Source organism: Drosophila montana, unplaced genomic scaffold (assembly GCF_035044405.1).
Source record: "Drosophila montana isolate Dmon_TW-CO22-7 unplaced genomic scaffold, ASM3504440v1 contig_2954_1, whole genome shotgun sequence".
In the NCBI taxonomy this organism is placed as follows: Eukaryota; Metazoa; Arthropoda; class Insecta; order Diptera; family Drosophilidae; genus Drosophila; species Drosophila montana.
This window is the reverse complement of record NW_026997829.1, coordinates 23954-37763: the sequence shown is the minus strand read 5'-3', so window position 1 is coordinate 37763 and position 13810 is coordinate 23954. Positions and strand designations below refer to the sequence as shown.

Below are 13810 nucleotides of genomic sequence, written 5' to 3'. Positions count from 1 at the left end.
ATCACCGAATTTAGGAAGAAATATTGTCTTATACCATTGTTTGCGGCCATTTAATATATAATTTACCACCTAGTTATACCAGTAAAATATGAATTTTGACTGTGTATTAAGTTTTAAATGGAGAGCTGTTAAATGTAGCTAAATCTGGCGGATAAATGGCTGAAAGCTGACAGCTGTGCCTCGCAGCATCCAGCATTTCATCGTGCACGCGCCGATATATCGTAAGTGCGACTATCGATACCAACGATGACAATAACAATAATCAGCTGAAGCAGCTCTTGTGCCACGCAAAATTATAAATTAGTTATTTTTTAATTTTGGGCATCTATAAGCAATTGAAATATAGGGCATTGACCGAGGGTGCCCAGATCCACAGGACGCAGACAGTAGGCAGCATGTCGTGGCTAAACAACAGCCTGAACACCATCAAAGGACAACTGACGAACTTGGCCCAGGAGGTGCTGGCCGACACAGCCGGACCCGGCGATGATGAGTACCGCGGACCCGAGCTAAACACTAAAACGGCCGTCGAGCTGCTAACGGAGACGCAAACGCTCAAGGAGCAGCTAGAAAATGCATGCGAGCACAAGGATCAGGAGGTAAGTGGGGCGCCATGGGGAAGTCCCCCCAGTTGACGATGTTGTCGCTGTTCGCTGTTTGCTGCAGTGACAACTTGCTGCCTACAAGTTGCACTTGTAGGACTTTCTGCAGCCGGCTTCTGCGCGCCACAACAACCGTCAACGTTGCCATATGATGATGCAGAAACAAACACACACACTCATTTCTAACATGCTTCATCTTCTTTCCACAGATTGCCGCACTACGCAAACAGGTTGCCACACTGAAGAGCCAAAAGTTAAGCGAAGGCGGCGGCGACGCTGATGGCGACACCAAATCTTTGGTGAGTTGTTGCAAACTCCAGCAAAACACTTTCATTAGCATGTATCGTAGGCGCTGCCCAGTGGGCGTGGCAACAGTAGTTAAACGAATTGGCAGCAGTCAAAATCGAAACCTTAACAGAAAGCAGCTGCTGCCCGCCACGAATATTTCCGGTGCCGCCCCATGGACCATGTGAACCGCACGCCCAGCTATATATGCTATATACATACATATATGTGTGTATATATATATATGTATATATGCTCGTGTATCTGGCATATCGTTTGCTGTTTGCTCGCGCGCTGTTTGCATGCGGCGCGATAAGCAAACCGAGCGCAGAGCCATCGGCTTTGGCGTCGGTTGCACGTTAAATAGTTCTCTCGCTCATATCCCTAAATTAATATTTAAATTGTGATAAGGCGATGGCAGCGCTCAGGAGCGGCACCGGCAATAGCAATAGCAACAGCAACAGCCTGGGCTGCGCTGGTCTGGGCTGGCTTATCTGTTGCCCCTGCTCCTGGCTCGCTGTCATTGCAACGTGGCCTTATCAACGTTTACCTGCTGCCACATTATGTTGCGCGCAGCGATAAGCCGCAGCCAGCCAGCCAGCTAGTCCTACCTGCCCGACCGCTCCTACTCCCCGCCCCAAAGGCCAAAGCCCATGCCATGTATGATTTGATGGCCGCTCTTCTATGGAAAAAACAGAAAAATAGAAGAAGAAGAATATAACATAGTTTAGGAAATTTCTATTTGATTTAACATTACGTTCTATTTACTTGGCCTGTCATAAATCGGATGTGCTTTTCGCCCTTGCCATATGCTGCACTCGGCTGTCATATCTAACCAAATGTATAGCTATAGATGTACGTATACATTAGTCGATGGCTATAACTGAATAATACTCATCATTTGCCCGCCCCGTTTGTTTAATTTACCGAATTATTTTTTGATTGGGCCGCCTATCGATCCGTGCCCTTCCCCCCCTGCCCCTCCCCCGCACCCATGCCAAAACGAGAACCCTTCCCCCAAGCGACCTGCGACCCAACTGATATGCTCTTTCAATTGTTTGGCGTTTGACTCTTTCATTTGATTTTATTTTTATATATGTATGTATGTTTTAAATGCGACTGCTTAACCAACTCGTGCGTAACTGTACCAAAGTTTTGTGCTTAGTTTATCGATCAGCGAGCTCTTAGGCATCTTTTATGTAGATAGACATTTATACTTTCTTTCAGCTACGAAGAATTCAATCGAAAACAGTTTATTTTTCAGATTACATACAAATAACTATTCTATTTTTCCAAAACTCACATATATTATAATATCAAAAGAACTTGGGCTAAATCCTGGTAGCCGCGTGATTAAAATTAACTTAAATATTTCGAATAGTTGAAAGCGATTCTGAATATAATGTTGGCCTATACAAAAGCACAATGAAGATCATATACAAAAGCTATACAATTCTCTCGAATGATGATAGGTTTCATAAAACGTCTTAGATAGCACCTATAAAAGTCTATGAAATATATTTATAATGCTTCTTACATTCGCATTTGACAAACTCGAAGATTTGACTCTAATAATCTGTTTAAAGTTCTGCTCAATTTTAAGCCCTTTCCAAGGGTTAAGTTGATACAAACAAGAAAAGTATCTTCGAAGTGCTGAAGACTGCACATCTGCTATATATAGACGTCCGATTCTGATCAGATTTTGATTTTTATTAAGCTTTTCTTTGCTGACTTTAATTAAGAAAACTTACAAAAAAAACAAATAGTTTTTCATGCTAGAACTCAATCTTATTCCGATTGTTTTTGGAAGTTAAATACTAGTATGCAATTACGATTCGATCCGCAGCACAATTAAGCACCTAGCTAGAGGCAGATATGGCCAGATATGGATCTAGAATAAGATTACGAAATTCTTAGGGAATTATAAGAAATCAATTAAAGACTTAGTCCTAGTCTGCATTTGTGAATACCAAGTATTTGCAGGGAATGAAGAGTACTTGAGAATTCGAAGGAGATTTCTTTCCTCAGATCTTTAGATATGAATTCTTGTAACATTTGACAATTCTGTGAGATTCGAAGAGGCTGTTTTCCTGGTTTACTTGAACAATTCGCTTTTATATAGCTCTTTTTTTATAACTCTTGAAATATCATGATAATATATAATAACAAGTCGGGAGCTCCCGACTAGGGGATACCCTGAACCCTCTTCTTCCAACAGGCGATAGGTATTAAATGAAAGATACTTGATATATATTAACTATTCTAAAAGCTTCATGTCAGGTTTCGTGAATCTAGCTCATATTATTTACCAAAATTGCTCAAAAAACAGGATTTCGATATCGATTTTTATCGATTACTTGGAAACGGGGCGGAGTTATCGAATATCGGAAACAAATTCGATCTAGGAGGACCTACAGCCAAAATTTCAGCTCTTATAGGTTCTGAGATCCTTGCGTTCATACATACGGACGGACGGAGGGACAGACGGACGGACGGACAGACGGACGGACGGACAGACGGACGGACATGGCTAGTTCGACTCGGCTGTTGATGTTGATCAAGAATATATGTATATACTTTATGGGGTCGGAGATGCTTCCTTCAGCCTGTTACATACATTTGCACAAATACATAATATGTACATATACTAACAATAATATATTAGTTGCTGTAGCGTAATATCTGAAGAGCTGCTTAGAATCATGGGATTAAAAGGATTATTGTCGGGCAAATATATATTTGTATTTTGGGGACACCAAAAACCCACCAGATGGGGCTGACTGTCGTGGTGTTGTGTTGGGGCTGGAGTTGCTGCTATGTCAGATATCGGCTGATGTTATCTTTATCTCTGGACTGGATCGATAGCGGACGCCATATTGTTTTGCATAATAATAGCGACAGGCGGGCGGTTGGCGATAAGCCCGATTCGAACTGTTCGACCCCATTAACCGTTAACCATGCGGCCGCAAATAGCTCGATTGTTATCTTATCCGGGTCGAGCTGGCCAGGATTCGATGGATGGCAACCGTTCGTCCGTTATCAGGGCGAGGCTCAGATTGGTAGGAGGGGGTTGGGTTGGGGGTTGGAAATGGGCGCCTGTGCCCATGCCCGGGGGTTGACGTCCGCCTATAAAAGCTGACCCACCTGCTCATTGTCATTCATTTCTCGTAACGTGCGATCGTCGCCCGGTTTTCGACTAACGACTCAACAATTCGTTGGCCCGTCTCCCGCACCCGCATAAAGTGTTAATTTTCTTAACGTATTTTCTTTCTTTTTTTTTTTTTTTTTTTTTGGTTCGTTTTTGTTGGTTTTGCCGTTTATTTTTTGTATTTTTTACACACTCGGTGGCTGGCCTAAAAAGACAAAAAACGCAATTTGCATTTGAAAATCGTGTGAACATTTTCCAAAAAAGCGGGCCAACAGCAAATAAGCATTTTTCAAAGAGTTTTTCTTTTCGTTTCGCGTTTCTATTTGCTTTTTTTTGTCTCTCTTTTTCCTATTTATCTATATATTTGTTTATCGTGCCGGAAGTTGCGACTGCAGTTTTCAGTTGAGGTGAGTTACAAAAAAAAAAAACAAAAAAAAAGAAGACTAAAATAAAATACAATTTGTAAAAAATTGATAGAAATAATTGCAGTCGGCACGGGCTGCCCGACTAATCCATACTCTGTGCCCAGCTAAAGCAGCTCGTCTGAGCTTACTTTAAAAGTTAGCCGTAATCTTTGTGGTAACAGATTTCAGGAAGTTATCAGCAGGGCTGCAAACCCAAAAATACATAGAAACTGGTTCAGTTTGTGAACCGTTTAAGGCAGGGCTGCAAACAATGGTTCACAATGAATGAACCAGCTCGCTGTCGTTCGAATTGGTTCGTGAACCAATCTTGAATTTATCTTGCTTTGATATCAATTTGCACAATTTTAACAAAACAGTTTAATTATTTGAATTTTCTCTGCCCGTTCTACTGAAAATATTGCATACTATGTTTTTTCGTATGGAAATTGCGGGCTATATTTGATTTTCAGCCAAAATTTGGCATCCTACCAAATATATTCAGATAAATATCCAAGATATTTGTGCCTAAATCTTTAAAAGGAATTTACGGCTTGTTTTGGGTTTAGATTGAGCTGTTTTTTGTGCAAATATCCTTTGATTTAAGCTGCGAATCAGATCAAAACAAAAAAAGAGTTGGAATTCCTCCAATTCGAACCGATTTGTGGCCTTGCTGTAAAGTTGGCCGTAACATATTTGGGGCAACAATATACTCTCTTCACAATATGTTAGAAAAATTATGAATTTAATACCAAAAAAAAAAAAAAAGAAGTAAAATGTGTTTTCCATGCGCCAGCGCAAAGCGAAATTAGTTTAATTGTTCAATTTAAATGCAATGATTAGACGGGCAGCGGGCAAATCTCTGCCGACACGAGCGACGAGCACGCACCTGGCGTTGATAATGGGCTCGGCGCTCGATGGTTGGGGGGGCGGTTATCCAAAAGGGAGGCCGGCGCGGCAAACTATTGGCGAGGGGGCAGCGGGCTGCGGGCTGCGGGTAGCATCAGCAAATTGAGAGCTGGTTGACATGTGGTCGGGTAATGAAGCGCGCATCGCAAGAAGCCACAACTGGGCGGAGGACGGGCTGCGAGGGCGTTTAGGGGGCGATTTGGCGTATAGGGGCGGATCGGGCCGGATCGGTCCGGGCTGGGGTTGGGGCTGGGTTGGGGCCTGGCATTGTGGCATGCACTGGCCGCCGGAAGCACGCCATGTTGGCAGCGTCGCGTTCCAACAACAAATATAAACTATTTGGCATTAGCAGCTAATGTTACATTTCAGCTACAAAACGCACGTGGACGGCCACGGGCAGCGGAGGCCGGTGGGGGTTGGGTCGGGAGTGGGAATAGTTGAAGGGGTGGGGGGGGGGGGTGGTAGGCTGCTGGCGGGATCTATTTACTGCTGCTATCAGGGCCCAACGATTGAGTTAGATCATCATACTCAAAAAAAAAAAACAACTTCGCTCTCAAGCGACGCGAATCAATGCGAAATTTGGAGTCGAAGGTAGGTAGGGGGTGGGGGTGGGGGGGTGGGGAGAGGGTGCCTGTTGCTGCTCGCCGGCCTCCATTTTTTTTTTGCGGCCACGTCAGCCGCAGCCGCAGCGTGTGTTCCATTTCGAAATGTTGATTTGTTACGCTCGGTCAAACTGTGTCAAATTGCTTTCAGCTGCAACACTTCTTCTTCTTCTTCTACTTGCTCATAATTAGTGCAACACAGGTGGCTCGACCGGGGGAGCTGTGCCGTGGGAAGGGGGGGGATGGGTTGGGGGAGAGGAGGCTGGTCTATGCCATTGGCTCTGGCTGTTAGCCATGGACCGATCGTCGCTGCCTTGTCCAATTTGCGTGTCAATCGCTGAACATCGCTTTTGCACTGGTTTTTCATGTTTGTTTATTATACATTTTTACGTTTCTATAATATATACATATATATTTTTATTTGACTTCATTTTGTTTGTTGTATAGCAAATGTAATTTGAAGGGCGTGCGACAAAAGGAGCGAGCCCCCATTGAAATTGGCTTAAAAGGGTATAAGGGATCGGTACAGATATACAGATATGGATATATATACATACATATATATAGATGTATAGATATTCGAACTACGAAATCTAGATAATATGTATATAATCGTACAACATAAGCAAAACAAGTTATCGTTTGTTTTACGATGCCTCTCCCTATTTATATAATATCGATAAATTTATCGATTTTGGTTACCTTTCCTATTCCCCCAAAAGTGAGAAGAGAGCAAAGGTATAGCTTTTGCGATTTAGTATACTTTTATGGTATAGTATAATTTTATATTTATATATAGTTTTATTGTACAGTTTTATTTGCCATATCCATGACCTTAAAGGTTCTTAAAGCTTGGACTATAAGCACCGAAGTTAATCAAGAACGCATTTCCCATATAACTTTATTGTTGATTATCCCCAAGAACGGAAGTCGATAAACTTGTGTCCTTCTCCCTGTCTATGAAATCGATAAGAATCGATAACAAAATATATACATCTTTGAGCACATATCGGAGCTAGAGACATCCTATTTTCTATGTTGTCTCGATATATATGTATATACGCAGATCCGGAATATTTCACTTTTTAGATACATCCCCCCTACGACTCCGCCAACATATTGCTCTTTGATATTTGATATGCAATTGAATGCCATATTTATGCACTGCAATTTGCACTAAGATCGGACAATAGAGACCGAAGTTATTCAAGAACCAATCGATTTGCCACAGAGTGGAATGTTTGCAAAGGCAAAGGTCAGGGCTTTCTTCGAGTCCCGACCGGGAAACATTTACTAGATATATGTATATATTTATACATATGTTTGCTATAATTTGAGCGGCTCTTTGTGGCCAGTTTTCAAACCATCAAGTTGTCAATCGAGTTGCTCAACGTGCTCGTATTGGTGGCCCACCCACTGTGCCAGCTGCCATTCAGAGCCTAACCAGATATCCAAATGGTCAAGCAATGTAAATGTAGTTGCATTTATGAAATTATCCAAAGTTGCAAACACGCCCCCGCAGCCCGCTCTCAGCTGACCCCGCAGTCCACCCAGAAGCAAAACGTTGCATGACGCTAAGTGCAGTTGTTGTTGTTGTTGTTGTTGTTGCAGCAGAGAACTGCAATTATTTTATAACAATTTTTTTTAGATTTGATAGTTGACATTGTTCATTGTTGTCGTTTTCTGTTGGTTTCTATAAACAATCAACGAAGCGAGCGGCAATTTTCACTAACTGCCCAACTGAGAAGCTAACAATGCCATTGCACAGTGTCCCAATCTGACTCCAAATCAATTTGGGGCCTGCGAACACACACACACACACACACACACACACGCGCGCGCACACGCGCGTACATATACGCCCGCAACTTTATGCAGCCGTGTGTTTGTCATAATTCACACACAGATGGCGCTGCTCGGAACTTCCGTTGTGTGCCACGTTGTTGCGTGTGTGTAACGAGACTTGGATCGAGGCCTAAACGACGTTTTAGTCGAGAAACATACCCCGCCCACCCCTCCCTCTAGCTGGTGCAGCTGCAATACCCGCAACATTCGATTCAACTTGGCTGCAATACAAATTTGTACTCAATTCAGAGAAGTTGGCCGTTTCTCAGTAGCTTAACCTTCGCTGTTGTAATTATATGGGTGCACTTATCTATGTGTGAGTGTGCAGCTCATTGTTGCCACATGTGCCTAGTTCCACAGTTCGGAGCTGCGTTGCCGTCAGGCATCTGCCAATCAAAAACTAATTAAGCCACCCCACTAGATTTCCAGTAGCATACGAAGTATCAATAACTTCTTGTCCATGTGTCCATTTGACACTGACAAGGACACAGCTTTAACTATGTTGCAGCTACTATTTATAATAATATTTAATCATTTTGAATACCCTGTACTTGGTACGACATTTACGAATTCACTGATCAATTTGTATTTGTTCGCGATCCTGGTTTTCCACATGACCATGTGCTCCAGCTTTTGGTTCGCAACTTGCTTTCTCACGTTCTTTCCCATTTTCCTCATCAAATTTTGCTCTTCACTTTTCCGCACATTGAAAGTCTTCCCGCCTTACTTTGAACCAGCACTTTCACACAGCGGTGTGAACCTTCGGCTCTCGTGCATCGCGTTTTAAGTGCTCTTGAGGTAAAGCTTAGCATAGAAGAATGTCAAGCCGAACGTATTTATCCTGAGCTATGCAACACTTTCCACCAAGCGGAGTGAATTTGCCGCAAAAGGTGAATTACATGAGCTAAAATTCGATTGTATTCATGCTAAAAAAATAGCATTAAATATATAATATTACTTAATTAAATTTAATAATGTATTATATTTTGAGATTTTGCCAGTTTTCCCTTTTATTCAAATGAACATATAGAGATTACACAAATTAAATTGAATAATGATACATATTTTAAGATTTTGCCAGTTTTCTCTTTCGTTCTCAAATGCGCCGCAAACTGTGCTGCGATATTTGCCTTGATTCTGCTGACCCACTGGCCCCCATACTCAACAAATAGCCACGTTCTTAGCACGCAACACCCCCCCCCCCCCTTCACCGCCCCCTCCGACGTAACGTCGCATCGTCGCAGCAACAGTGGCTAATTGGAAAATAGTAAGAGATGCGTTTTGAGCATTTCTGTTGTCTGTTGAGCGACGCGACTTCGACGCGTCGCTTTGCACAATTTGTTTAGCTATTTTATGGGCCGTGGGCTATTTGGGCGTTCTAGTTTCACAGATTTTCGATTTGAGCTGCAGCAACAACAGCAGCAACAACAAATGTTAAAGTAACAAAACATATTTTCATTTTTGCTGCCTTTTCTATACCCTGAACCCATGGGTTAAAAGGGTATTATGTTTTTGCGCAAATGTATGTAACAGGCAGAAGGAAGCATCTCCGACCCCATAAAGTATATATATTCTTGATCAGCATCAACAGCCGAGTCGATCTAGCCATGTCCGTCTGTCCGTCCGTCCGTCCGTCCGTCTGTCCGTCCGTATGTATGAACGCAAGGATCTCAGAACCTATAAGAGCTAGAGACTTGAAATTTTGGCTGTAGGTCCTCCTAGTGCCCGCGCAGATCGAGTTTGTTTCCGATATTCGATAACTCCGCCCCGTTTCCAAGTAATCGATGAAAATCGATATCGAAATCCTGTTTTTTGAGCAATTTCGGCAAATAATATGAGCTAGATTCACCAAACTTGACATGTAGCTTTTAGAATAGTAAATATATATCAAGTATCTTTCATTTAATACTTATCGCCTGTTGGAAGAAAAGGGTTCAGGGTATCCCCTAGTCGGGAGCTCCCGACTAGAACCTCTTACTTGTTTATACTCTGTCAGAGGGGGGGCATTACAATTTTGACATGCGTAGTGTTACATACTGAAGATGTCGCGCGTCTCTTGGCCTTAAGTCGAAGTCGGCTCGGATTGGATTACTATAAACTATTATAAAGCTGCCATAGGAAGGATAGCTCGAGAATGAAGTTCTTGTTTGTTTTTTTTATGCTTCTCACATATCTGCCAGATATTACTGATAGGGTATTCAAGCGTCGGCATGTTGTAAAAAGCTGCTAATTCTTTTGCTTTTTTGTTGTTTTTGCTTGTGGTGTTTATGCAACTGCGCGACTTGCCAATAAAAACCTTAACGCAACGTTCGCACACCTTCAACACACTCAAACACACACTCACACACACTCGCTCGCTCGCCATGCAACTGGCCGCATATTCCCTGTCCCGCGCCGTCGGCCTTTCCCCTCTGAGAAAAGCGCGCACTTAGTTTTTCCAGTGCAAAAAGTCTGGGCTATAAATATGGGCGCTTAAATTTCGTCATTTATGGCCTGGCTGGCCTGCAAACGAAAATCTTTTCATAATTTAATGCTTATTAGCATTTGGCTTGAAAGAAACACAGAAACACCAACAGAGCGCGCAGCGTACGGCGTACGAGGAGCCACCACCCCCCCCCCCCTCCCCCTTCCCCTCCCCTCTCTGAGTGGGGGATGCGGTGGGAGTGGCCGGCGAGAGCAATATTTTCTAGAGAGTTGAGGTTCATGTTCACTGAGAATTAGCCAACTAATATAGATTGTGCTCCAATTGCAGCCTTACACTTGCCTATAAATCGATTTTTGATTTATCGATTTGTGAAAATTTGTATAAATTGTATAAAAAGAGAATGCTTTAAGATTCGGCTTGTCTACTTGCTATTGGCTTGTCATGTATATCTATATTATATATATTTTTTTTAGACATAGTTTTATATATTTTTATCGATTATTTATCGATTTGTGGAGTTATCCAATGTTATCAAGGTTTATTTAGGCTTGTCATGTTTCTGTATAAAACATTTCTTCAATCACAATTGCCAGTTCTACATATTTTTATCGATTATTTATCGATTTGTGGAGTTGTCAAAACACAATGCTTTAAGGTTCGGCTTGTGAACTTTATTTAAGCTTGTCATGTTTCTGTATAAAACCCTTCTTCAATCACAATTGCCAGTTCTACATATTTTTTATCGATTATTTATCGATTTGTGGAGTTATCAAAAGCAATGCTGCCCAGCGAATGTCTCGCTTTTATGTTTGGTTTTGAATTGATAATTGCCCGTTCTACTGAAAATATTGTGGATCTAATATATTTTCATTTACGAATTGCGGTCTACATTTTTTTCTCTAGCCAAAATTGGCATTTATTATAAAATATAGTTAGATTAAAGCAATATTTGGAGCTCGTGGAGCTGAATCTCTCTCTTAAAGATTACTTATATAAATCGAATATAAATTCGTTTCATGGTAAAAGAATAAAATGGAGTTCCGGGTTCAAACCTTACGCCTTCAGTTTATTAGATGCAATATATACATATATCATATTCTATTAAATTCCTTTAAGAAAATATTAAATTTAAATTGAAATGTTTAATTCTTTTTTATGAAATGAGATATCTTTGTTAACTTGAGCCGAAGTGCTCTACTTTGTAGAATGAAAGAAAGGTTTAAGTTTTTTTTTTTTGATATGCATTTATTTGGAGTCCCCAGAGAATAAAAACTGGCATCTGCTAATGCTCAGCCGCTTGGAGCCGGGAGCTGGGTCAACTGAGACTCGGCTGGCGGAATTGAAGCGCGTTATTTGAATTTGATTTCTTGCCGGAATTTTAACAGCAATGTGTTAAATGGATGCCAATACAAAGCGGCTTGCCGTTTGCCCGGCTCTTCTTCTTCCTCTTGCTGCTGCTGCTGCGGCTGCGGCTGCGTCTGCGTCTGTTGCTGAGCTCCGTGACGTGACACCAGGTAACAACGTACGTTCCAAGTGCTATATACACACACACACACACGCACACACACTTATGCCCTATGTATATATGCAGCTATGTACTGCCATATCTTTGTATATCTATAGGTCGGGCCGCGTTGCTCTAGATAAACTTTAAACATTTACGTTGCTAACGACAACAAGAGCCTTCTTCTAGTCGACAGTGCCTGACTAGGAGATACCCTGCCGTTCACTTTGTGCGGCAAATACCTTCGGTGTTTATAGTCCGATCCTTGTGAGTTATTCAAAAAGTGAAATGAATTTGATCTGTATTGAGTATAAGATATAAATTGATCGATGTAATTGTTTCGTTTTGCATATGTTATACGAATTTTTGTATATAGCTTTTCCTTTTGTACACAAAGTCGTTATACCCTTTCACCCATTTAGGTTGAGGGTATCAGAGCTGCGACAAAGTCTTGTCATTGATCATTATGCATCCGCATCCGTGTGCCGCATCTTTACATAGTTTGACGTGGGAAGGGGGGGGGGGGGGGTTGGGTCGGTTGGTTACTATCCCGTGTATCTGATAGTATTGAGCCGATCTCGCTTTCTCTCTCCCTCTCTCTCCCTCTCCCTCTCTGGCTAACTTTAACTTATGCGCGTGTTTTCGATGCTCGTTTTCCACATATTGATCGAACGTGTGCAAATAAAATACAATTTAAATATTTATTATCTTTGCAGTTCGTTAGCATCTTGTATCTGTTTAAACACACTGCGACTTGGCCTCAATTTTGGGGCTATTGATATATATATACGCATAGATCGCATGTACATACATATGCATATACATATATATATATATATATTAAGCCAGATCCATGGCCTGTGTGTGTGTGTGTGTGTGTGTGTGTGTTCCATAACTACAATTCTTGGAACAAAAACAAATATCAACAATATGAAAATTTATACAATTGGGTCGACAATTGGCGCCGCCAAGACGGACATTTTCACAGGCAGGCGGATGGGCGGAGGGGGGAGGGGGGTGTCTAAATTTCTTGTGCTATATGCGAGATATACATTCATATATGTATGTGTATACGGGGGAAATATATAGCAACAATTCGATTTGCATTTGTAACAGAACGAAATGCGTTAGAAAAATGTTGTTGCTGCTGTTGTTGTTGTTGCTGTTGCTGTTGTTGTTGTTGCTGTTGTTGCTGCTGATAAAAGAAAAGCCCTGCCCAAAACTAATTAACGCCTGCAACGTGTGTAGCTTGCTTTGGTGTGCGGGTCGCTCGCTCTCTGGCAACGGTTTGACTTTTGGGCCGCGGAAACGACAAATGTAGCCTATGTGTTGCCGTTGCCGTTGCTGTTGCCGTTGCTGATATCGCTGGCGTCAACAGCTGTGCGAAAGAGAGCGCAAATGCAGGCGCTTCCGTGTGCTGGAAAGAGATGCAACGCACAGGTATACTACACTTCATGGCTTGACTGTATTTTTATCTGCTAATTAAACACAGACGCTCGATCGCAATAACAGAAAAGAAAAAAAAAATACAGCTACATTAACAGCCCCGTTTAAAAGTCAACGACGTGGCCATATAGAACGCATATGTACTATGCTCACGCACATATACATATACATATATGTGTATATATCTATATGCGTATAAACATTTATGTTTAACAGTATCCATGCAAATTTCAAGTCGTGGCGCTAAGAGTCCACCATATACATACATACATACATACATACATATATGCCCGGCAATTACCACAATTTTGCTGACGCTTGCAACACCAGAACAAAGGCAAGAAGAAGACACACAAAAGCACAACAAACCACATTACAAATGTGCTAAAAGATACAAATACAGTAATTCACATACATACATATATATGTACACCCCATATGTCCATATCTTTATATGTTTATATGGATATTCCTATATGTATATATATATATATATATATATATATGTATTATCCAACGGGCCGAGCCCGCCATTCGCATCTGCTAAATGCCAGCAAGTAACTGTGTCTACACGGCGCAAAATTTTCTAGTACTTGGTGCTAAGCTGTGGAAATCGAAACATTTTCATTTTATTGATAACTTT

General features: G+C 41.6%; 1 protein-coding gene across 1 annotated transcript in view; it reads left to right on the top strand.

Moving 5' to 3' along the window:
• Nucleotides 1–259: 259 nt before the first annotated feature.
• Gmap (Golgi microtubule-associated protein) overlaps nt 260–13810 on the top strand; it is a 29380-nt gene continuing 15829 nt past the window's right edge. Inside the window, exons 1-2 of the mRNA XM_064684672.1 lie at nt 260–599; nt 812–901. Of these exons, the coding sequence (XP_064540742.1) occupies nt 396–599; nt 812–901 (294 nt within the window). The 5' untranslated portion in view covers nt 260–395. The remainder of the gene's footprint in view (nt 600–811; nt 902–13810) is intronic.